At 42.9% G+C, this 25,908-nt stretch overlaps 1 protein-coding gene across 5 annotated transcripts in view; it reads left to right on the top strand.

Annotated features, from left to right (window-relative positions):
* sdk2a (sidekick cell adhesion molecule 2a) overlaps positions 1 to 25,908 on the top strand; it is a 351,347-nt gene that overhangs the window by 161,267 nt on the left and 164,172 nt on the right. For 4 of the 5 annotated variants that reach the window (XM_060901705.1, XM_060901704.1, XM_060901703.1 and 1 more), the window contains exon 2: positions 24,161 to 24,320. In XM_060901705.1, the coding sequence (XP_060757688.1) occupies positions 24,184 to 24,320 (137 nt within the window). In that variant the 5' untranslated portion in view covers positions 24,161 to 24,183. Of the gene's footprint in view, positions 1 to 24,160; positions 24,321 to 25,908 lie in introns of those variants that run through there. The other variant, XM_060901706.1, reaches the window with a different exon arrangement.

The raw sequence follows: 25,908 nt of genomic DNA, 5'->3' as shown, positions 1-25,908 counted from the left end.
TATTTTTGGAGTAACTATAACGTATTTGATGATCAGACACATTGTCACGTGGTGTTGCTGGGATGTTTTCACGGAGAAAAGATCATTTTGAGAAAGATTGCATGTTGTGCAGTAGCATATAAGTGCATGACCTAAGTGTGACTTGGGGTTCAATCGGCATTTCGGTAAGGGGGCGCAGGCCGAGAGTAAGAGGGCGCAGCGCCCCTGTTCCCGGTTTAGACGAAAGCCTGTGTATATACTGTGTGTATATATATATATATATATAAGGAAGATAGATAATCAATTTATATTGACTAAAGAAGAGGGGTGGGATTAAATAAGATTTTACTTCAGCCCGCTCCTTTTCAGACATGTAAACTCAAAACTGCTTAGTGCGTCCTTGTTTGTATTTTTGTTTTGTTTTCCTTTGTTTTGATTTTAATATTATATTATTATTACCTATATTATTTATGGTTTATTTTCTAATTTAGTGGCTTTTTACGTGTTCTTGTTGCAAATGCTGTTTTGCTTTTCTTGTTTTCTGCTTATTTATTCATTGTTTGTTTCCATGTTTGAAATAAACTATCATCATCATCATCGTCATATTCGAAAATTTCAGAAACAAATAGATAATCATCAAGAAAATTTCCTGATAATTGATACATGAAAAAGGCATCGATCCCAAACCAAATAGTGACAGAATACAGAACTTTGCAGTGCAAAACTATCCTATGACTCTCCTAATGGGTAGTTCTTCAGTAACGGAATTACATTTACAACAAAATGTGGTTGCTTTTTTCGTTGCAGTACTCAAAATAATGGCATTAAATAAAAATTTCACACTATCTTTTGACCCTAAAAACGCATAGAAAAATTTGGCTATGATTAACTCTGAGCGCAAAATCTTTTATGAGGAAAGAAAAGTCAGTAACGGAATTACATCCGAAAAAAACTGAACTTTCATTTCTTAAAATTCAAACCAAGATTTCTCTGAAGCGACATTGCTATAATTGGGGTGATTTTTAAGTATGTTTTTCAGTACATTTGCTTTAGATTCCATACTTTAGCAATATCACTGAGTTGACAAGTTAAAGCAGTCTTAATCATTTCATAACTTTGTCCTAACAGCTTGTTGGGTGGAAATAAAGGCACAGCCATCAAGAGATCATAAGCAATATGGCTATGCAGAATATTTCACTACCCAGGAAATGAGTATTCTTTTCAGTCATTGGCATCAATGCATTTTACTAGATTATCCCTCCCTGCACTGTAGACTACTATTAAAGATCTAATACATATACTGTGTTTAGTGCCCCTATTTCCATAGGTTTTCTTTTCTAGTTGAACTTGCATGAACAAGATAGTAAGCCCTTGATTTATTCCCGAAGCCCCATTTCCTTTGTCTGTTGAGGTGAACAATGCTTTATCTTTCTAATGCCTCACTAATACACACACATACACAACAGAAACAATTTCCCAGCCCCACCTCAGATTAAAGATGTTATTTACTCTCAAGGAAATCAGGTCTAGCAGGAGTCTTCATATATTCCATATAATGAAAGCATTTTATTGAGTGTCTCAAAGATGTCTTTAAGTGATTTAATCAAATTCTCCACTTAGGCTTTTTCTAACTACTGCCTCTGTGATTATCAGACTAGCATTAAAGGCTCTTAATGGGTTTCATGTAAATATGTTCGTTTGTGATTTTCTCTACCGCTTCATCTTGCTGAATATTGTAGATTGTAGAGATTATCTAGGGGATTATAACAGAAATAATAAAAAAAGCCTCATGATGTGTATTTATCCAGATCTGAAAGTGGGTCTCACATATTGAAAATAAAAGCAGACCCTGCCAACCTCCATCTGGCATTCTGTCGGCCAGCCATTTACTCATAATCGTCTCTAAAAGTGGAGGACTAACAGACGTTTTATGATGCAAATCGCAAACAGTTTCTCAGTACAGAATGGCGAGTGCCATTATTCCCAAATCACTGAGCCTGCACATTGGAGCCAAGACTGTTAGGCCTCTTGTTCCCAGCACAGTGACTGTGTTACTAGTTTGAGCAACTTGAATTTTATTAATTTTTTTAAATCACTTTTTTGCAGACACTAGCTACTTGCATGCACTCGCTATAGCTCCATGACTCATCTAAGGCCAAGTTTACATTAGACCGTATCTGTCTCGTTTTCTTCGCGGATGCACTGTCCGTTTACATTAAAACGCTTGGAAACGCCGGGAAACGGGAATCCGCCAGGGTCCACGTATTCAATCCAGATCGTGTCTGGTCCGGTGCTGTGTAAACATTGAGAATACGTGGATACGTGGATACGCTGTGCTGAGCGTCGTCATTGGACAACGTCACTGTGACATCCACCTTCCTGATTCGCTGGCGTTGGTCATGTGACGCGACTGCTGAAAAACGGCGCAGACTTCCGCCTTGTATCACCTTTCATTAAAGAGTATAAAAGTATGAAAATACTGCAAATACTGATGTAAATACTGCCCATTGTGTAGTTATGATTGTCTTTAGGCTTGCCATCCTTCCACTTGCAAGTGCTAAGTGACGCGCATACCCGACATGCACTGAGATCACACACACAGCGGCTCAGTCCCGAATCACTGCTCGTGCACTTCACTCGCGCGCTCTGTGAGCTGCGCAGGGCCGGAGTGCGCACCCTCCAGAGGGCACTCGCTGTTCAGGGCGGAGTGATTTGGAGCGCAGGATGCCTGCGGAGCCGAGTGTATCTGTGTATTGGCGTTGCTGTGTGCACGCGAATCGTGTATTGGCGTTGCTGTGTGCACACTAATTGTTTTAAAAACGTTAATCTGATGATCCGCTGATACGGTCTAATGTAAACCCTACCTAACAGCTGCTGGTTAGGGCAAGCTGAGAACGTCAATTACACTCATCAACCACCAGCAATGTACCTCAATCCTGCATGATCACGTGCCACATAAGACATGAACATGACAGGGTGTGCTGTTATGGAAAAATAAACAATGATATGTGGTGGTATAATGCTACCTTGGGATTGATTATTTTCCAATAGGTTGCTTACATCCAACGTCACATCCGCCTCATTAGATACACAAGACATGAAGTGGTGGTCAGCTAAGCTCATTGTTCACAAAGCGTTATTATCACTGGAGTGTCTTGCTAGTCGTTAAAATGCCCTACGCCTGCGTTGTTTTGGGCTACTCGAATCGAACAAACTGAAACTGGTAAGTTTCTTCCGGGTTCCCTGTGAAGTGATAAAAAAGGGTGAAAGTGCAAAGGATTTTGCCAAAAGACGATGACAAAGGTGGCTCTTGAAACTTTTGCTTTGATGGAAGGGACCCGAGTCGAAGAACGCTCGAGTTTACAGTGATCACTTTGTGAAAGTTTTGTAAATTCCTCTGATTTATTTCGTTTGGATTCACAAACCACACCATTTTCCGTTATTTCGTGATGTTTCGACGTTCAGGAGATGCTCAAGTCCTCAGATGTATTTTCGTTTACTGTTCGATCGTGGTCACCACATTGTAAACTAACTCATATGTTTTCACTTTATTTATCAGGATGTTTTAGCAATCTTCACGATATGAAGCATTTATTTATTCTCATTGCATTTTGTCTGTTTTAATAAAAAATACTTATCATTTGCTGGAAGAGAAGAGCACGGAGGATTGAGAATCGAGCGGCTGTGGTTTGTTTATACCCGATACTAAAACTTTTAGCGTCCTAGCAACCATCTCAAAGACGCATACAAAAAGCCCAGAAATGCCTACTTACCCGGGCATAAATGAGAAAGGATTTATCTTGTAGTGTCCTGATCCCCAGATATTTAACTCAGCCACATATAAAAAGTTGTAGGTCTCTATGGTCTTCCATGTAGAACGACGTCTGCAGCACCAGGTAGTTTGAGATGTCGGCGGACTGGATGGATAATTTTCCAACTCATAGGAAAAATCCTTCATTACTAGCATGTAAGGATCTATCCCATTACAAAGAGCAACTTTCTGAAGGTATCTTGACTGTGCATTGGCCTCTAAACTGCGAAAACAGTCGGAGACAGTTTCACTAGGTCTTTGCATCATGGTGGCCAAATCAGTTTGCCTGACCACCATTTCATTCGCCAGAAGTAAACTGACATGCAAAAGTCACGTGACTGAATATAACCTCTAGCAGCACATCACAAAGTGTTTTCTTTCTTTTATACCACAGCACTTTGTCGATGTTTACAGAATATTCATTGAAGAATGACAGACAATACTTTTTATTTGTTTATAGTTATGTTTAATGCTATGGAACGCCTGCAAAACACGTACGTTTCTGTTATCACTTACATTATAACAGCTATGCATGGCTGTTCCCTCACCACCATCTCTCTCTCTTTTTTATTTGAAACATGTTAAAAAATACTTTTTTAAAAAGTCTCCTTACAGACAACTTCACCAGATTGACAATTATAGTCCCTTTATATGGCGGTGGCCTGAGAAACGTTAAAGTGTTCTAACGGGTGCTGTAATATACTGTATACCTTGCAGCCAGCACTATTATTAGAACTTATTACAGAAAATTGATCAACACCTTCAGACCAGTAAGAATCTAGCTTTAAAGGGCAATTTGGTAGTTGCGTGTGAGTGTTTTTTTTTTTTTAATTGTTGTCTCTATTTACAATTTCTAAGTGCAGCAGTAAAAGCATTTATTCTTGGACCAAGAGAAGAATAAAATGTCAGTTGTGCAAAAAAAGAAGCTGAAAGGTTTTTTTGAAGTTATGTAACTTCGACGATAACCTTTCACACGATCTAACAATGTGGCAAAAGTGCTGCGAGTATAATTTCCCTCTCTTTTAAGTGCTCCTGAATATTTATAAGAGCCTGTCAAAAAAAGAGCTAACCTTCATATTACGACATAAGTTCAACCTCATGTTGCACCTTTCCAGCCACTGCTTCCCATACTCTTGCATATAAATTGGCTTTATCAAAAGAAGGATGCAGATACGTCTCCTGGGCCGCATGGAAAGTTTTTCCAATCTGAGCAGGGTACTTATTCTCATTTCTTCTGCAGCTGAGGGAAGAGGGTGGAGTACAAAAAAACCCCAACGACATCTCATCCAAACTCAGACATGCAAAAACAACACAACACAGCCCAGCTGCCAGAGTTTGGAAGAAAGGGAAAATGAAAAACAAAATCGGAGTAGCCAACTGTTGCCCAGAAGCACTGAGTATTGTGTTTTCCAGTACAAGGCAAGACTTCGCTGTTTGAATGGTTATTGATTTGTCAAGGCTGGGCTTGTCGGCAGGTGATAGCTTCATCAGAATGGCAGGAGTGATACTGTGTGCTTTCTGTATTCAGTGGCAGGACAGCTGGATTGCCATCAAATGGGCTGATTTCTAAAGGGAACTAATTGGCAATGGTGTCCTTGTTACCAATAATTAATGGTAGCAGTGGAACAAACCATCGGCCCTTGTTTTGTAATGTCTTCCATTAGCGACTTTGTAAGACATTGGCAGTAGGCGGGTGCTTAAGTTCCCATAAAAGTGTATTGGTCATCCAGGTTCTTTTTATATCCCTGGTTGTAAAGAGCAGGAGGGAGTTTTACTGCTTTAATATGAGCACATGAAAAAGGCAGCTCCATTCTATAGTTTTTATAATGTGCATAATGTGCTAATCCACGCCGGCTTTCTCCTTCCTGCCCTGCCAAAGGGCAGGCTGAGAAAAAAAAAAAAAAGACAGCCCAAGTCTATGAGAAACCGCTTGCATATTTAGTCTATTTTTAAAGGTGTGGTCAGTCTCGCTCCAGCTACCGAATTCCAGGATGTTTGTCTGTCTCAGTGCCACGAACCACAGTGTGTCCACTCAGCCTGCCTCAGTTTTGCTGACTACGGAGGTTACTTGTGGTCGTTCATTCTTGGCAAGGCCATCTCCATCTAAATTTGTGTGTCCACCCTTGAAATAATTAGCACTCCCAAATAGAGTCTCTCCATTCTTTTGTTTTGGAGCCGCGGCCCTCAGCTAGCACAGCAAAAATATCCCGTAATTGAGCGTCAGAATGAGATTCACTGCAGAGTCATCTTAATTAAGCCAAGGGAACGGTGCTGTTAGAATAATGCCAGGCTTTGAAAGTGTAGCTGCAGTGCTTTTTTTCCCCTCATTTCTGCTTCTGCTTCCTTTTAAACAACATCGCGATAGCTATCCAAACACTGGTGACAACAGTAAGGGGGTGGCTCACCATGCGCAGATACATCGCTGCAGGGTCAGGAAGCACTGATGAGACATTTATGGAAGCTGCACTCCAGCTATGGCTGGACAGGGACTGGAGCCAACAAGTGTTTTGGGAGTGGGAGGGAGTCCCAAGGCACTGATAATTACGCTATCTCAGTGCACCAGCAACTCTGTTAGCAAGAATGATGGGAGAAAATGGTGGTCAAAAGGTCTGCTGGAGGTGTGTGCATGAAATGAAGTAGTGGGACATATTGTAATTTGCCAGCTTACCACCTACCGCAGGCCTGGACAAGAAGCCGCCATTTATGCAACTGATTGTTTCATCTTCGGGATCAAAGTGATTTTTTTTTTTGGCAGATACCATTCAACTAGGCATGTACCTCAATCAGACTCTAAGATTGCTTCATGGCTGGCTTACTGTGTTCCCATATACACTGCAGCTGAAACTAAGATGAGCATGGTTTCTTTTGGGGTCAGTAAAATAATAATAATAATAATAATAATAATTTCAATTTATATAGCGCCTTTCTCAAAACCCAAGGTCGCTTTACAATTATAGGAAAAAAAAAAGTCCACCAAATAGAGGTCAGGTTGTCATTCCAATGATGTAGCAGCCACAGTCCCACCAAAAGGCGCACGAAAACAAGTCCCACACCGCCAACACAGCTGCCGCAACGCCACCGGGCAACATCACTCAGAACACCACGCCATGGAGCCACAAAGCGAGCACAGATGCACCGCCACGCAGAGCGCTGGTATGTCCCAAACCGCCTGCACAGCCGCCGCAACGCCATCGAGCAACATCGCTCAGAACATCACTGCTGCACAGAGCGCTGGACAACCACGATGTTAAAGTGAGCAACGAGCTCACTGCAGTCCATAGCTAGGAGCACAGTGAACCAAGGCCTGGAGGGAACCAACGCCCAAAACTGGGTCCGGAGCTACACCACAACCAGCGGACAAAAACACTCAAACAAAAACAAACATCAAACTACACCAACACAAAAAAGATAAAATAAAATAAAAAGCTCCGGTTTTTAATATTTTAACTATCAAATGATCATTTTTGCTTAGATAATGATATACCCACGGTAGCACTGGCAGCTTGGTCACTATGAGTGTTTATTTATTTATTTATTTATTCCATTATTTTTAATTCATTGAGAGTGTTCACTTTTATATACCATGTCAACCATTTTTTTGTCACTTTGCTCTTTTATTACTTTCATAAGATAATTATTGTCAGTTATTTAAATTTAGTTTGGCTGGCAACATTTATTCGTACATTAGGTGCCACTTTTTCCTGGTTAGAGTCACAAAGAATCTGGTGCTAACCCCCCCTCCCCAAGCCATTAAACTCAGGGGGAACACTGATATGGATTATTACAGTTGTGGAATAGGGCTATTTACTGTATTTTTATTATTTCCTTTTTACTGTTTGATCTCAAACGCATTAAGGCGGCATGAAATTGCATTAATTAACTTTTGACGAGGCACCTGTTAATTGAAAAGCATTCCAGGTGACTACCTCATGAAGCTGGTTAAGATAATGCCAATAATGTACAAAGCATCATCAAGGTAAACGCTAGCTACGTTGAAGAATCTAAAATATCTCATCTCATCTCATCTCATCATCTCTAGCCGCTTTATCCTGTTCTACAGGGTCGCAAGCAAGCTGGAGCCTATCCCAGCTGACTACGGGCGAAAGGCGGGGTACACCCTGGACAAGTCGCCAGGTCATCACAGGGCTGACACAGAGACACAGACAACCATTCACACTCACATTCACACCTACGGTCAATTTAGAGTCACCAGTTAACCTAACCTGCATGTCTTTGGACTGTGGGGGAAACCGGAGCACCCGGAGGAAACCCACGCGGACACAACATACAAACTCCGCACAGAAAGGCCCTCGCCGGCTACGGGGCTCGAACCCAGGACCTTCTTGCTGTGAGGCGACAGTGCTAACCACTACACCACCGTGCCGCCAATCTAAAATATGAAACAAAGTATTTTATTATTGAGTCAGGACAAAAACATTAGTTTTCCAGCACAAAATTAAATGTTAGAGAAAAAATGTTTTGAAAGTATACAAAGCGTGTATTCACATTCACAACATCGAGACTTGCATTAGGATTTTAATGACTCATTATCACAGCCAATTTGTCTCAGTTTTACAGAACAGAAGCCCTCAAATGTATGACACTTGTAGTATTTTTAGATTAAATGTGCTTGTTTGATGCACATGAAGCTGTATTCGCTGGGTAAATGGCTCTCTCACTCATGGCTCTGCACTCACATAGATTGAGCTGAAACCACTTCTCCAATGAGGCTGAAGCTTTACTACTTGCTTTTACATGATGGTATACATCACTAACTGACTTTTTCTGGCATTTACTCCAAGCAACATCTGATTAAGAACATTAAAAATAATGGTTTGCACACTAAATAAAAACGATGCTAAACATTGTGCTTTATATGTCCAACAATATGGGAGTAATAATGAAAAAGTGCAGTACAGAGGTAAATATATCATTGATCAGATGTGTATTTCAGACAGTAGATTTACATCACACAGCATTGTGCAGGTAGTCCATTGTGCGGAGAGAACGTTTAAGAGAAAGCGCCAAGAGCTCGTGCTAAACCTGAGTGAAAATAACTTCGATAAAAGCCTAGTGAATGCTTGACACATGACGAAACGATAGATTCTTTTGAAATATGACGCTTGTACCCATGAGTGATCAGAAGCAGTAAAGGAAAAGCTGAAATGTGTGTAAACGATGTGAGACATGTGGCTTAGCTTTGTACTAGATAAATAAAATGGTGTCCAGGAGAGACCCTCCCTGCTTTAGTAGACTGGCTGGTGTAAATGTAATGAAGGTGGATAGTAATTCTTTTCTCTGTCAGAGCTGCACATCCATTAGTACATACACCCAGCCCTGCCAGTCAGAACCAAACCACCCAGTCTTCTTTTCCCTTACTCTACACACACTGATAAGAATCACAATTGGCAGCCTTTCCGCACCCATATATTACAATGCCAGCCTCTGGATACAGCAGTGCTGAACCATTAACACATGCTCAATCTTCCCAGTGCAGGGGTTCATGTGGAAGTGGCACATAAGGGGGAAAATGAGATATGTAGCGCCTTGTTACCCACTACTCTAAATCTCTGAAACACAGTTTAAATGACAAATAGAACCGATGTGTGACTGTGGTACCTCTAATTCATTAATCTAGTCTCCTCTATAGTTGGGATGCAATTAAATGCATGATAAAAAGACTCTAAATAGCAGCTGTGTAATGAGTCCTAATTGCAAGGCCTGTTTGTTTTTGGTTCATTCAAAACTTGGCAAGAGTCGGGTCTTATGGACAGCATGGCACACCGCGAGTGCAGGTGTCTGGTCATAATCAAAACTTGCAAAATCACCATGTGTTGAAGGAATGCTTTCCGACCTCTCTGTCAGCTAATTAGGAACTAATTATCGAGGCGAGTCTAAACAATCTCAGCAGATGGTGAAACGTATGGAATTCCCATTTCACCGTCCTTGTTTGTTATCTTTCTCCATTACTGTTTGCCCTACTTTCTAAATTTGATTCAGTCCTTCCCCCGTATGCTAGGAGAAGGCACTCTCTTTCTCTCCTCTTCCTGCAGTGGGTTCTTCCTCCCTCGCTTTTTTATTCTCTCTAGCTTTTTCTAACCCCTTAAAAATCATTTGTCAGTTTGCTCTTAGCAATAGCACCTAAGCTTCATCTCTGCCCTCACTTGGTATCATTTCCACTTATTTCTGCCTGAATTTAACTGAGCAGACTTCTGGAGATGTGATTTTCCATGTTAAGCAGCATGTAATTACAGGATTAAATTTGCCTTGTCCAAGAATGAAAATCGTTTGTTGTGCAAGTCCATCAAAGGCATCAGACCTCACAGGGTTTCCTGATGGGGGAGGTCATGTGTAGGCAGGGGGCTCTGATTTCCTGCCTCTGGAGGTATTGGCTGGGGGGCAAGAAATAGTTGTGCAAGGGAGATGTAGGTGAACAGCGTCTCATTGATCAGTGGTTGGCGTTTGTGGCAACTCTTGGGTATACAATGTGCCAAGCGCTGTGGTGCCTAATTAAGTCCGAGATAAATCCCAAAACGCACAGGGTCCACTGTGGCGGAGAGATGGAATTTAGTAAAGGTAGAAAGAGAGAGCTGTGCAAAGAACAGAAGGAGAAAGAACATGAAGGAAGGAAGAAGATTATGCAGGACAAACTGATATTAAAACACATGAAGAAATAAATAAATAAAGAACGAGATGTGTGCAGGCATTGTGGTGATGCAGCTTGCAGGCTCTGATAATTCAATCTACTGGCCATTGACTGCCCCCCCCCCAACTGCACTGTCTTCACTTCTAATTAGATCTTGGTTTGATAGCTCAATGCTGCCTCTAATTGCGTTTGAGTAACGTCACCGTGCTCCCCACAGCTCTGTAGATCAAAGTCACAATGCCATGCTGCATTACACCTCAGTTAATCTCATCAATTACACATCCATTAACCCTCAGCGACCTATTCATAGTCCGAGCACACGCAATCGCGCTCAGCCTTACCCAGTAAGGTAATGAAATTCAACTCCACATATTGTCATGCTGATTGAATTGCAACCGGAATTAAACAAAGTACTGCAGAGTTTCTTATTGTTCTTTCCATCTTGTTTATAAATAACGCCATGTTGAAGTTAAGAGCCTTCGCCATTTGCATTGCTTCCTGCTACACAATGCCTCTGTGGCATTTCCAGTCATCCTGCATAGGTGTTTTACAGGCCATAAACACAGGTCGAGCAAGCAGCACCTATTATGGACCTGAGCTTGTATGGGAGCTATATAGATATAAGCTCATTGGCCATTACCTGAAATTAATACAGGGAAAGATCAGGGTGTTTGTAATGCATTGCATGGCCATGTTATTTTTTTCCCCCCTTGCCCTGTACAAATGCAGGCTGCTGTGTGTTTGGTTTGAGCAGTAATGGGTTCCTTCACCTTGCTGCCAGGGCGGAGGGCAGTTCTCCCACTCAGGGAAGCTGATGAAGTATAAATCGACGGGGTGCTGGTTGTCACGGTGACGAGGCTCGCTGACAGAGTGACGGAGCAGGCTGACCTTCAACGCAACCCACGAGTGAAGAGTGAGATTGTCCCTCTGCCAGCCCTTACAACTCACCTAAAAGCAGCCATACACACACATACACACAATGTAGGTTTACTGGTCCAAAGCTCTGCTCTGGCTATGTGGCATTATCGTTTGAAATGTTTAAGGAACAAGTGTTTTGTTTTTTTTTTTAAATCTTGCCTGCTTGTTTGTTTACATCTTTACATCCTAAGATGTTTACAGCACTATGGTGAACTGGCCCTGATTGGCTTAGCCACACTCACACGCAGGTGCCAGACAGTGATTAAGTAGAGCATGATGTGTCCAATTTTTCCATTGAAATATAAGGTGGAAAATCGTGAGTGCTGAATGCAAGCCCTCTCTGTATGATTGCATGCCAGCATGGTGCCCTGCAGAAAAATAATGGGGCATGTTTTATGGATCCAATCTGTTGTCCATTGCCTTTGTCTAGGCGCTATTAAAATTCTGTGCGCGCAACAGGTGAAAGAAAAGTGGAGCAGTACTACCCAATGTGACTTAAGCCATCAGGTTAAAGGAAGGTGCTGTTTTTGTGACAGTTCCTGCAACCACACCGAGCCCAAGGACATTCCAGAGGGGTGGTCAGCACTTGACGCTTGGAGGCCAGACGCTAACACAGCTTCCCCACAGCCAGGTCCTCTGCTACTGAGAAACCTCCCTCAGGCTCTCCATCTGGACCTGTGTTCTCTGGCACCTCCGCCTCTGCTCACACTCACACAAGCTGCGTGTAAAAATTACCTCCACAAGTCACACTTGGCTGCCAACCCGCGTAGGTTGGCACAAAAAAAGGGAAGCATGCGCCTGCCGACCTCCTGCCGAATATATGTAGCAAAGGTGTACCTGCCATCTCTAAAGCATATGGGCTCTAATGAGAAATGGTAACTGCATTACTGCTGTGTTTGGGATTTTCCAGACCAGGGGATTCTATTTGTGTCTGTCTGTAACAGAAAGAGAGATAGGAGGCCACTGTGAGATAGAGGAAGAGCTCTAGTTTCTGACATAGCTCCAGTAGATCAAAAGCTAAAGGCCCCGCAGGAATCAAGCAGAACCAGACGGAATGAAAAACATTTTCAAAATTCATGCCACATTTGGGCGGGAATTTCAAACTGACCAACATTCTTACAGCTTTGTAAGAATGCCATTCGAATACTTAGAATGTGCTTCAAACCCGCCTCGAATGATTCTTGTACGTTCCGGGTGTATTACGTAGCTTTCGAATGCAGTTCAAATGTAGTTGGAACACAGTAGGAATACCTCAAATTAGGGCTGCTCGATATTGGAAAAAATCAATATCACGATTTTTTCAGTAAATATTGATATCGCGATTTTTAGAACGATATTTATACACCTTTTTTTAAAGCCCCGATCATCAACACCCGAGGCACCGGGCCACATTTTTATAGTACAGGCCTCATAGGCTACCTGTCAACCCTTCCCGTTGTACCCTGAAACGCCTTTTACTTAAACTATTTACTGTGCAAGCGCGTACTTTGCATAGGTCCTATCGCCTGCACAAGGCTCACGTTCTCCTCACTCAACATTTCCGATCACAGAGGATGGAGCCAGCGCTGGTATTACCAGTGATTACTGCGTAACGTCCACACTGGCTCGTAGCCAGCCAAGGATAAAATCTCTCTCTCACACACACACACTACAACGTAAGCTTGTGTGTTGTTAAGACACCAACATTAAACACGCACACACACGGACTGGCCATTGGGAGTAGCGGGAGTTTTCCCGGTGGGCCGGTGGTTCAGTGTGGGCCGGCGGAGAAAAAAAAAAAACAGTTGCGCGCTGGCCTTTAATATGATAAGCAATGTTAACAGTTTCTTAAAGAAACTGTTAACATTGCTTATAATATTAAAGGCCAGCGCGCAACTGTAATAAGCAATGTTAACAGTTTCTTAAAGAAACTGTTAACATTGCTTATAATATTAAAGGCCAGCGCACAACTGTTTTTTTTTTTTTTCTCCGCCAGCCCCCCGGGAAAACTCCCGCTACTCCCGATGGCCAGTCCGTGTGTGAACACGCACAATATAGAGACAAGTCCTTAAGAATTAACATACATGAAAATAGCTCAGCGGCATGTAAACATTCCCTGAAAGTGTAGGTGGCACTGCGGCTAGATGCTACGTGAAATGGCACAAGGCAAACACCATGCTTCGCTCAGTCAACAGACAAAATCCACGAACCCAGTAGTCCTCCTACTACTGTGGGTTAGTGTTCTGTGGCCAAAAACACCCCATGCACAGTCATTCCAAAACATCCCCACTAGTTGCAGGTTATGTCTCAAATACAGATATGCGTTGTGGATTAAGCGATCTATTTTCAAGCATCAGGCTTCTCTTCCTTCATCTTCCAAATGTGGACTCCGCTATCTTTTTGGCATGTCAGCATTGAAATACCATTTGCAGAGATATTTCACTCGAAAAGTAAAAGCAACACATGATTAGGGCTACATGATTAGCAGGGGGACACCGTTTTAAGCGCACGGAATTTTAAAAACGATGTAATTACATCTGAGTCCGTCTACATCGCGCAATAAACCCGTCCTTAGCAGAACCTACTTCAAAGCATGATGCTAGCTGCAGATGCACAAGTCAAAATCAAATGAACCCAAGTAAACATGCCGCGGCGGGCAACATTAATAACCAAATTGCCTTACCTTAAAACGCTGCCTTGACCACAGGACGACTCGCAATTATTCCACTTAAATCCACACGGTTTAACACATCTAACACAGCTAGCAAGCTGGATATGTGCTAATATTGTTGTGCTTGTTTTCTTCCGTAGATGCCATTTTTACATTACCCAGTCCCACATCCAAAAATATGACGTAAATATATGTTAATTGTATTATTATAACTATTAGCAAGCAAATCAAACAACATATTAACAAATCAATATATCAAATCACCCGACAGGTATGAAAACAGAAGAACTGATTTTTTACTGTTGCGGAGATATCGCGGGAGTAGAATGGATGACGTATACAAGGCTACGGTGTGCCTTAGGGGACAGAAGGGTTCGTTTTACCTTACAAATGACAAAAAATCGTTTCATATCGATATTATGAATTTTGATATCGTTTGACACCAATATCGATATCGTGATAAAAATACAATATATTGCACAGCTCTACCTCAAATGCTGTTAGAATGCAGTAAGAATATTAAGAATGCACTTCGAATGCCCTCCGAGTGCGGTTCGATTGCTGCCCGAATACCACCCGAAGTCTGGTCGGAAGGTGCCTCGAATGCTGTACGAATTCACCTCAAATGCAGGCAGAACGCTCCCGGAATAGCCGCCGAATATGTTTCGAACGTCTAAGAATTCAAAGAGAATGCAGCTCGAATACTTAGAATGTACTTCGACTATCCCGGAATATACGAAGAATTTTAATTCCGACGGCATTCCGGTTCATTCGAGGCACATTTGGGAGTATCTGGCAGGATTTGAAGTGGCTTGCCATTTCGATTTTTCCCTCGAACGCAATCAGAATGTTTCGAATGCTGTTGGAATGCCGTAAGAATATTTAGAATGCAGTCAGAATGCAGTTAGAATACATTTCAAATGCCGTTCGATATTTCTCCTCTTCGAATACACCTCGAATGTTTTGAGCATGAGCAAAACATTCAGGCCGGCCACAAGAATGGGCCCGAATGTTTGGAATGCACTCAGAATGCAGTCAGAATTTTTAGAATGCACTTCGAATATCCTGGAATATACGAAGAATTTTCATTCCAACGGCATTCCGGCTCATTCCGCCTCTAGTGTGACCAGTGGCAGCTGGCCCATAGGGGGCACTCGGGCGCTGCCCTCCCTGATGTGGAGGGGAAAAAATATCATCTCATCTCATTATCTCTAGCCGCTTTATCCTGTTCTACAGGGTCGCCGGCAAGCTGGAGCCTATCCCAGCTGACTACGGGCGAAAGGCGGGGCACACCCTGGACAAGTCGCCAGGTCATCACAGGGCTGACACATAGACACAGACAACCATTCACACTCACATTCACACCTACGGTCAATTTAGAGTCACCAGTTAACCTAACCTGCATGTCTTTGGACTGTGGGGGAAACCGGAGCACCCGGAGGAAACCCGCGCGGACACGGGGAGAACTTGCAAACTCCGCACAGAAAGGCCCTCGCCGGCCACAGGGCTCGAACCCGGACCTTCTTGCTGTGAGGCGACAGTGCTAACCACTACACCACCGTGCCGCCCGGGAAAAAATATTTAAAATATATATATATATATATATATATATATATATATATATATATATTTTACAAATTTTATTATCAATGTCAGTTTTACTTAATAGTGTGTGCCTACATGCAATCTGAATTATTTAAACGACATTTCCACCAAGTGACTCATTCAACAGTGAATTTCCACTGACAGACTTGTATCATTTCTCTTCTTGGGCGCTCATCAAAGTGCCCCAGAAGTGCAGTGAAATAGCCAATCGTGTATGGTTGCTAGGGAAAAATAATAAATATTTGGCCAATCAGCATCGCTGAATTTAATGGTTTTGGGGCGCTGGAAATTTTGCCTCACTACAGAAAATGTGGGAAAGTTTTGGATTACTATGGTGATAAACTTAAGGTCTCAGGTCAGTCAATCAGAGAGATGATGGCGACGATGACAGTTGACGGGCAGTTTTCACCAAATTCGGTGAGATCTTTGTTGAACTACGCTTTCGCGAGAAGGACGATGGCGGAAAAATCCGTATTAAGGAGCTGGGACCCGACAAGCCCGAAATAAACATCACCCAGCCAACCAAGGAGAAAGTTAAAGCCTACAACAGAACTTTTTGCAGGAGTTGGTTCCAGCGTAAGTCATGGCTGACAGGCTGTGGAACAGCCAATGCACTTTCTTGTTTCCCCTGCATCCTTTTCAAAAGTAACAGGTGTGATTTGACGTGGACACAGTCTGGACAAACTGCAAAAAAAAAAAAAACACCTCTCCAAACGCATCAAGAAGCATGAAAGATCAAGAGTTCACATGGAAAACTGCGTAAAGCTAGCTGTGCTCGGAAGGATTAGCATAGCGGCGCAGCTAGACGATAGGCACCGCATTGCTGTAAGAAGGCACAATGAAGAGGTATTTGAGTATTGTATTGTATTTGATACCGTTCCTTTCCAAAGCATAAATGGAGCCTAATATAGCTGTAAATTGTTAATTTACTTTATCTGTGAAACTGCTGATTTTGAGAAGGAAATTAAATTATTATTGTGGAATTGTTGTCATTTTCTTACTGTTCATTTGAATGCTTATACTGGACTAGGCAGGGAAACCTATTGGCACACCAGCCCCACCAAGACTTTTTTTCACCAGCCGCCACTGTGTGACTACTCTGTTACAATGAGCTGCTCAGTCTAGACCACCAGGATTCAGTCTCACGCATACTCACACTATCATTTATTTATCTCATCTCATCTCATTATCTCTAGCCGCTTTATCCTTCTACAGGGTCGCAGGCAAGCTGGAGTCTATCCCAGCTGACTACGGGCGAAAGGCGGGGTACACCCTGGACAAGTCGCCAGGTCATCACAGGGCTGACACATAGACACAGACAACCATTCACACTCACATTCACACCTACGGTCAATTTAGAGTCACCAGTTAACCTAACCTGCATGTCTTTGGACTGTGGGGGAAACCGGAGCACCCGGAGGAAACCCACGCGGACACGGGGAGAACATGCAAACTCCGCACAGAAAGGCCCTCGCCGGCCCCAGGGCTCGAACCCAGGACCTTCTTGCTGTGAGGCGACAGCGCTAACCACTACACCACCGTGCCGCCCTCATTTATTTATATAATGTATAATTTATATCATTTATTTATATAATTTATAAATAATATTATTTATATTATACCATATATTTATATGGATAATCATGAAGTGTATATATGGTATATATTTTTATAGGTGTATTAATGTAGTTTGGATTTCGGGGTAGTTAAACAGGGGTGGGAAATTAAAAAAAAGTATTGTACTTCTTCCCACTCCTTTTTCGAACAATGTGCGGTGTATTGTAATGTCTTAGCTCATGTTATTTTATTTATTCTTTTTTTGTCACTTTTTTCATTTTCTTTCTTTTGTATGTACAAATAGTTACATACATTTTTATACATGTTCGAAATAAATAAATTCATTCATTCATTCATTGTGGAATAAACTCAGAGTAGGTTTGTACAACCCTGTGTATAAATAGCATTTGTCTGTTGCTCTGTAACACTGCTTATCATTTCTGGCATGATGCAGCGGAGAAGGTTAAACTAATTACTCCAACTTTACCTCAAAAGTTTCAAGTAGTTAAATTGTTCCAAATTGTAGCAGTGAAAATGAATATTTCAAGAAAATGAGTTCCTCCACCTCTGTAGGAAAACAGGCATTATCAACCAGCTCTAGCAGTGAAACTTTTACCTGTTTTCTCTCTACTATTCCACCCACGGACCAACCCTCACTTTGCACTGAGGGAGCAATTACTGCGAGCCTCAACCCTTTTCGATGGGGCTGCTCATCTCTTTTCAAATGCAGGTGCATTGTTATAGAAGAGCGAGCGGCACAGGGGCGCACATGCCTTTTTGTATCGACGGGAATATGCACCATGGAGCCTCCATTGGTGTTGGCACGCAGTTGCTATTTTGTCATCTGTTGCTTTTAGGCAGTCAGTGCTAGGGTTTGATTTTTGCATGTGGAGGTCCCTAATGGTGCTGTATTTATAAAGCTGCGTGGCTAAGTGGATGGACCTGCATGCTGGCAGAGGAACATTTACCCAGAGGACGAAATTAGGCGATTGTTGAAGGCTGGAGGGAATTGTGCTTTGGGGAGGTGGGGGGCAGGGGGCAGGTTGTCGTTTATGAAGGTTGTTACCCAGTGGTAATGATTTGAGGAATGGCAGGGGACATAAAATCGTTTGATTAGGTTGCTGATGGTCTGCCGTTATCAAATATGGAGGATGAAGAGGATCATCCTCTCCTAATTGAGCGTGCTGGTGTGTGTGTGTGTGTGGTTGTTGTTGCTCTCAATTCCTATATTTTCTGTATCATTGAAAAGGAAATATATATATTTTATGTCCATGTGCAGTATGTATGTGTGCATGCATGAGAGTAAGTAGTAAAATTTCTTTCAATGTATTCATGTTGTCATGTCACACTTGTATGTCTGAACTCCACAGATATGCCCTGAAGCACTTTCATCTTTGTGTGTGTGTGTAAGCATGTGTATTATAGTACTTTTATTGCACAGTCTACCTTCTTCCCTATCAGCTCATTGTCTTCTCCACTGAACTGCAGGCTGTATATCCCTCCCCAGCTCCCACAGGGCAGAAAATATCAGCACTTTCTGATTCCAGATGTAGCAGCTCCACCAATCACTCGTTGCAGAATTCAGCCATGCCGCAGGGCGTGCCATCTTTGTGCCACAAAAAATACGAGCTTTAATTTGATTTCACCAAACACTGTGACTATCAACTCTCACATCATCTGTGTAGAGCAAGTCAGTGTGGTCGATACGTTAGGTCATGTGCTAATCAAGCATGGGTAATGAAAGCACTTTGTCTCCTGGGTTCGAGGCTTCTGTCTGTAAAGTGTGCCCCCGAGTCTAGATAATCTACCTGTATTAGAAAGCCTAAAGATGAATGGAGGCACAAGGAGATCATAGCTTATCCTGTCACCTTCACCAGGCGAGCTGCTCCATCTTGGAGCACTCTTGAACATCTTCGCTCAGTTATGCCAGTGCAGTGCTGGGAGTCATACTCCATCTTCTGTCTGGTATACAGCATATGTTCACACACTGGCTGAGCAGTACTTCTGTTCAAGCTACAGTACAGGCTGCATTCCCAAACACTTTTTAAGCCTAATTGCACTGGCAGTAGTGATACTTCACTCAGTGGCTGTTTTGTTGTCTAGTATTGGCTTTCATCTGTGTACTGGACCTGAGTAACCAAGCATTTCAGAAAATAAATCACTGGTGGCTGAGCAGTTAAGGTTCTGAACTAGTTGTAAGTTCAAATCACATGACTGCCAGCAGTGGCGTGCACAGACATTTTGGGGGGCAAGTGCTCTGGGGAGGAAAAAAGGGCACTTTTTTGCGCATGTGGAACACCTTATTATAAAAGTCTGAGATTTAACCCTCCTCTTGTGTTCATAATCATATCAAAGTTTTGGGTATTTTTCTGTAGTTCCATCTTTAAAAAGTCTGATAAAGTCTGAAAGTCTGATCTTCCCGTCACTGACTTGAGTCTCAAGACTGTTTATTCACAGATTTCCGTGAGATCATCTTAAAATTTGTAACGAAATATACACACTCAATGGGCTCAACGGAGCTCTCCTTTATTTGCATAACGGCGTGCATACTAGCATAACGTGATATTCTTAATCATGTTATAAAAACAGGTCGGAATTGATGGAGAGTGGGGTTGCCTCAATGGTTTAGGCTACATTTAAAATGTTGTTCAGTTTGTTTCTCCATATGGAAAGGGAGCAAATAAGCTGGCAAAGGCTGCCATGTGCAGTTGTTTCCGTATGCGACAGGCAACTTCACGACAAAATAATTACAGCTTGGGCTTAGAGGGCAAACAATACATTTTCACTCGATTCATGTGTTACCTGGCTGGTGGGGCAGGGGAAGAGCTGACTGACTGCCCGATGTGTCGTCTGCGCTACGACAAGGCCGTGGCTTCCAGGACGCTATGCTGCTGCAACCTCACATTGAATGCACTGCACGCTTGTTCACGTGACAGAGCAAGAGAGACAGAGGTCCGGTGTGTGTACGGAGGGGGCACACATCGGGACATTATTTTCACACACGCTTTTAATGCCGCGGCTTTTCTAAAAGATCATGTCGACATTGGCCTCAGTAAACTGTAAAAAAAAAAAAAAATTCAAAAGGGCACTTTTTTGGACAGAGGGCAGAGGGGCAGGTGCTTGAGCACCACCTCGTGTCTATCTGTGCACGCCACTGACTGCCAGAGAGCCACTGTTGGTGCCTTGAGCAAGCTTCGGTTGTTTGGATTGTATCTTGCCTCAGTTGTGCAGTTTGCATCCCCGATGGTATTTGAATAGAAATGAGAAAAGATGCACCTCTGTTACACAATTTATCTACAGATTAAAATAAGAATTCAAAAATTAAATGTGGTTTGTAAATTGCAATACAAGAATGATTCAAAACATTAGTCAAAATTAATATAATAATTTTGCCATGACCTGATCTAGCCCAGATTTAAAGGAGGCAATGTATGATCTGCCAGAGGTATAAAAGATATGCCACAAAAGAATGGGCAAGTATGGGCCAAGCAATTTGATAGAGTTAGGACCAATACTGTTGGAAAAATGTGTGGGCAGGTGGGGGGAGGGACTTCAAGGACAGATATTACAACTGAGACCATTGAAAAGCTGTTCAGAGGGTATGGAAGAGATAGAGGGTAGTTATGAAGCAAATTATTTCTTATTTTCAACAAAACCATAATTTGTAAAAGTAAGCAGAAAATGTTGTTTAATTATAGGTGGCAACAGGTGAGGTGGCACGGTGGTGGTGTGGTTAGCACTGTCGCCTCACAGCAAGAAGGTTCTGGATTTGAGCCCAGGGGCTGCCGGGGGCCTTTCTGTGTGGAGTTTGCATGTTTTCCTCATGTCTGTGTGGGTTTCCTCTGGGTGCTCCAGCTTCCACCTCAGTCCAAAGACATACAGTTAGGTTAACTGGTGGCTCTAAATTGTCCATAGGTGTGAATGGTTGGTTCCCAAGCCTAGAAATGGCAGGGTTGTGGCAGGAAGGGCATTCAGCATAAAACTATGCTCCAGTTAATATGATGTGTGGATCAGTCGAGTCCACATAGACCCTGACCTGGCAACAGTGCTGGACAAGGGAGAAGATGATGATGATAGCCAACAGGTGTTTGGTAGTGGTGTATTTAATAGTGGTTTATTTATAACATTTGCGTTGTTTATCTAACGGCATGTCACGATGTACAATCACTAATTAGTGTTGTCAAAATTCAGTCCCATATCTCTTTTACTTCTGCCCTATGTACTGCTTTATATAGATCAATCTATAAATAGTGAATGAGTGAGGAAGAGACTTACACTACGTTCACACTGCAGGCTGAAGTGACTCAAATCCGATTTTTTCGCCCATATGTGACCTGTATCCGATCTTTTATTGACAATATGAACGACACAGATCCGATTTTTTCAAATCCGACCCAGGCGGTTTGGATATGTGGTCCTAATTCCGATTCCTATCCGATCTTTTCATATGCGACTTCAGTCTGAACCGCCAGGTCGCATTCATCCGACTTACACGTCATCAACAAGCCACAAACGTCACTATTGTTAAGTTGTTAATGAACTCGGTGTCGGTGAAGGAGCGAAGCACATCTACATCCCACCATTCCTGGCTGCGACTCCACACCCACACGTTCCTTTGAACGGAGGTTGCAGTCACTACCCCGCAGAACGCCTGAGCCAAAACCCTTGCCCTCTTCCTTCTCAACCTCCTCCTTAACATCAGGCTATTGTGCATGTTCTGGCTCCATCGCAACAACAACTGCATCATCGCCAGGTACTCCATGCTGGCTACTGTCATACACAGGAAACTTTAGGTTACTTCCGTAAACACTGGCCATGCTCACTGCGTGTGACGTCGTCGTATCCTGCAATGCACATGCGGAACACTTTTAGGTCGCTTTTCGTTCATACTGAGGATCACATACAAGTCGCATATATTTGTTAATGTGAACGACCTCACAAAAAATCGGATTTCACAAAAAAATCGGAATTGAGCATTAAGCCTTGCAGTGTGAACGTAGTGTTAGATACAGCATTTGCCTTCTTATTTTTTTTTCTTTTTGGGGATGAAAACTTTTGCAATCAACTGTAACCCTAGGCTGACACTTGCACGACTTTTGGCCACGATTTTGTCGTGGCAAGTCGTGCCATTTTGGGGCACGAACTGGGAGGCTACCGCACTGTTCACGACTAGTTCACGCATAGTTCACGACGAGTTCACGAATGCGTGCCCGTCCACATTCACGAACTGGCACGACGAGTTCACGCATAGTTTGCACATAGTTTACGCACTTCCCGCATTGGCACGACGAGTTTGCGCAATTCGGACGGTGTCGTGCCGACTTGGGCACGCCTGTGTCATGCACAACCTCATCCTCATCAGATACCCACATGCAATTTCAGAAGTGGACCGCGAAGATCCGGACACACATGATCTGATCCCTGGTGGATGGAGGACTGACCGACACCTGCAGGGGCTGCTGCCTCTAACCGTCCATCATACCCAGAAGGATGCAAAGGATCAGCGAGACTACCTGTCACATTACTACATGTCCCCTGCTGGTGCTGTCCCTTGGCAAGAAAGAATGGTAGTAGCTTCATGAGCTGCATCCACAGTTGTTCCATTTTTGAAATAAAAGAAACGAAACTCCCCCCCAAAAAAAAAGTCATGAAGGAATAGAAAATAAAAGACATTAAAGAAAAAAGCAAGAAAAAAAAATTGCGAATGGCGAGAAGTGTCCGGGAAGCCCTATATATACCCCCGCACCGACGCGAGCGCCACTGTCGCGCAGTAGTCGTGAACTGCTTGTGAACTCGTCGTGAACTGCTCGTGCCATGCGCAAACTGTTCGTGAAGTGCATAAACTAGTCGTGAACTGCTTGTGCCATCAATGCGTGACCGTGTCAGTGGGAAGGCACGGCCACACTGCGACGCGCACCAATTCGTGAACATGTCGTGAACTACTCGTGAACTCGACGTGAGCTGTTTGTGAACTATTCGTGGCAGTTCGTGACAGTCGTGGCATGGCGCGCACTTCCACGCACTGGCACGCATCCTCCCGCATCGTCCCGACGAGTTCACAACGAGATCATGAACAGTTTGCGCATAGTTCACGACCCGGTCGCGAAATTTTGTCGTGACCAAAATTTTGAACATTTCAAAATTCTCGTCCCGACATGGCACGCAGTCACGACGGGTTTACGCACACTTCACGCCAGTTTACGACTAGTTTGCGCACTGGCACGACTCGAGTCGTGCCAATCCGTGCCACGGAATCGTGCAAGTGTCAGCCTAGCCTAAGTCTCTTTGGATAAAAGTGTTTACCAAAAAAAATAATGCAAATAGAAATCAGTACACATTTGAACTATCTACTTCTTAATGCGGCCAAGACCAAGAAGATGGTGCTGATCAGGCGGAAGAGGACCACAACTAGAATAATAGACATAATGGGATAGGGTGTTGAGCTGGTTCACACTTGCTGCCTGGACAGTTTTGATATGGTTTTGGAAAGGAGGACACTAAACAAACTAGTGTCCCTCTGGGACATTGTAACACATCTCCTCCATGATTTATTGATCAAACAGCGGAGCACCTTCAGCAACAGTCTCATTCATCAAGGAACAGTATAGGAGGTCTTTTTTACCCACAGCAATCACCCTGTACAACAGCTCATCACTGTTCCAGGACATTATTGTGCATTAGAGCATTTTCCTTGTATAAGCTCATCAGACATTTTTTGCATTTTTTGCACTTGGGGGTATTCTATTTACTGCATTGTTGCTAACTCACTATACAACTTATTGTGGATGCTCAACTGATCATATATTATTAGCTGCATATCTGTTGTTGCAGCTTGCATGGTCACTTAAAATTACTCCGAGGACTGCTGTTTACGATTAAATTTACTTTATTTTTACTACTATTTATAATATTCCTGAATATATGTGTCTCATTACTCTTGATTATTTGATTTGTCTGTCAAATTATAAAGACTAATGTGTTTTTCTTCATGCAGATGATGTTCCACCCTACTTCAAAATGGAGCCCGTGGCAACCCAGGTGCACCTCGAGGGAAACCGTTTGGTTTTGACCTGCATGGCAGAGGGCAGCTGGCCACTGGAGTTCAAATGGCTGTACAATGGCACGGAGCTGACACGCTTCTCATTGGAGTACAGGTGAGCTCTCCATTTGTCATTCCTGCCACATAATTACTGAAACAAATAGACACATTAATCTCAGTTTACCTTTTAACAAATTTCTCATTTGCAGATATTTATTCAGATCCCTGCTCATTCCTATGCATTTATTCAGAAATGGCGGAGGATCATAAGCCTCTTGAGATATGGCACCTCATTCCCCATGCAGGCACGAAATGACTCTTTTATATCGATTCATTCCATGCACACATTAGTGCATGTCATTTCCTGCTTGGTCATAGGGAACAAACAGAAAAGATTTGGCCCAACCCCTTCCCCCATTTGTTTTTTGCTCTATGCATTCTTTATAACTTCAGCGTCCAGCTTGTGTCAAGAATAGAGAATTATATCCATCAAAGCATTGTCAGTGAAATGCATTATGCTGCACGGCCACAAGAACCATGTAATATTTATTATTGTAAAGGCAAAGTGAATTGCTTATTTTTTTCCACTTGATAGATGCATTACCTTCTTTCTTTGCTTTATTGAGTAACATACAGTTTGTGCTGACCATAGTCCTTTCTAAATCAGTTCCGCCTTTAGAATAGTACCAATGAGCTTTGTCAAGTGGGTCTAAATAGCAGAGAAAACCTGCATGATGATTCCAAGTAAGAGTCATCGTTTCCTCTTTTTAGGGCTAAGGAGGCGTATTCAGTAGTCTGGCTAATGCGACTTCAAAGCTGTCCGAACATTTGGTCTGGCCAAGCTATTAAGCCAAACCGTTTCCCAGAGCCCGTGGTTGACCCGCCTCCCTGAAATGCCTCAGTTTGCTACTGATCGAAGCCAGAAAAGACTGTGACGAAGCTTAAACCAATCACATCACTCTTTCCTCTGACGTATGTGACGCGACGGAAACTGCTTGAGTAACAGGAAGAAGATAAATACCTCCAGGGCTGCTTTTTGCTCCGTTTTCAATGAGAACTTCCCGTTGAATGCTTTCAATACAGCATCTACCGCTGTGTTAAAGGCTTGCCGCTGCTCCATGTTCGTGATGTGAATGAAGCGCTTCCGGCATAGAGTCTGTAAACAATCTATGGCTTCCGGTCGCAGTTCTACTATGTCACTGCCTTGAACACGCCTCTACCCAGGGCCGTTGGAGATGCTCAAAGTTGATTGGTTCCTGATTTTTCGGGAGCTTGGAAATGCTGTAGATAGCCTGCCTGGCCAGACTAAGCTCGGAACAGGCCCTCGTGTTGCGTCACGCTTAGGATGGGCGGGCCCGGGCTTCGTATTCAGTGCAGTTTAGCTCTTGTTGATGGAAGATAAATAGTAAACTGTAATAATACGTTCAGATCCATTATACATTTGGTAAACACTTGTGAAAAAAAATAATTCATTCATTCATTTTCTATACTGTTTATCCATTGCGTGTTTTAAGTGAGCTGGAGCCAATCCCAGCTGACATTGGCCAAGAGGCAAGGTATACCCTGGACAGGTCACTAGTCTATCATGGGGTCTAACACAGAGAAACAAACAGCCATTCAAACTCACATTCTCACCTATGGGAAATTTAGAGTAGCCAGTTGACCTAATCCGCGTGTCTTTGGACTGTGGGAGGAAACCGGAG

This window comes from Neoarius graeffei, chromosome 20 (assembly GCF_027579695.1).
Source record: "Neoarius graeffei isolate fNeoGra1 chromosome 20, fNeoGra1.pri, whole genome shotgun sequence".
NCBI lineage: Eukaryota > Metazoa > Chordata > Actinopteri > Siluriformes > Ariidae > Neoarius > Neoarius graeffei.
The sequence above is the reverse complement of the archived record's forward strand: the minus strand, read 5'-3'. Positions and strand labels throughout refer to the sequence as shown.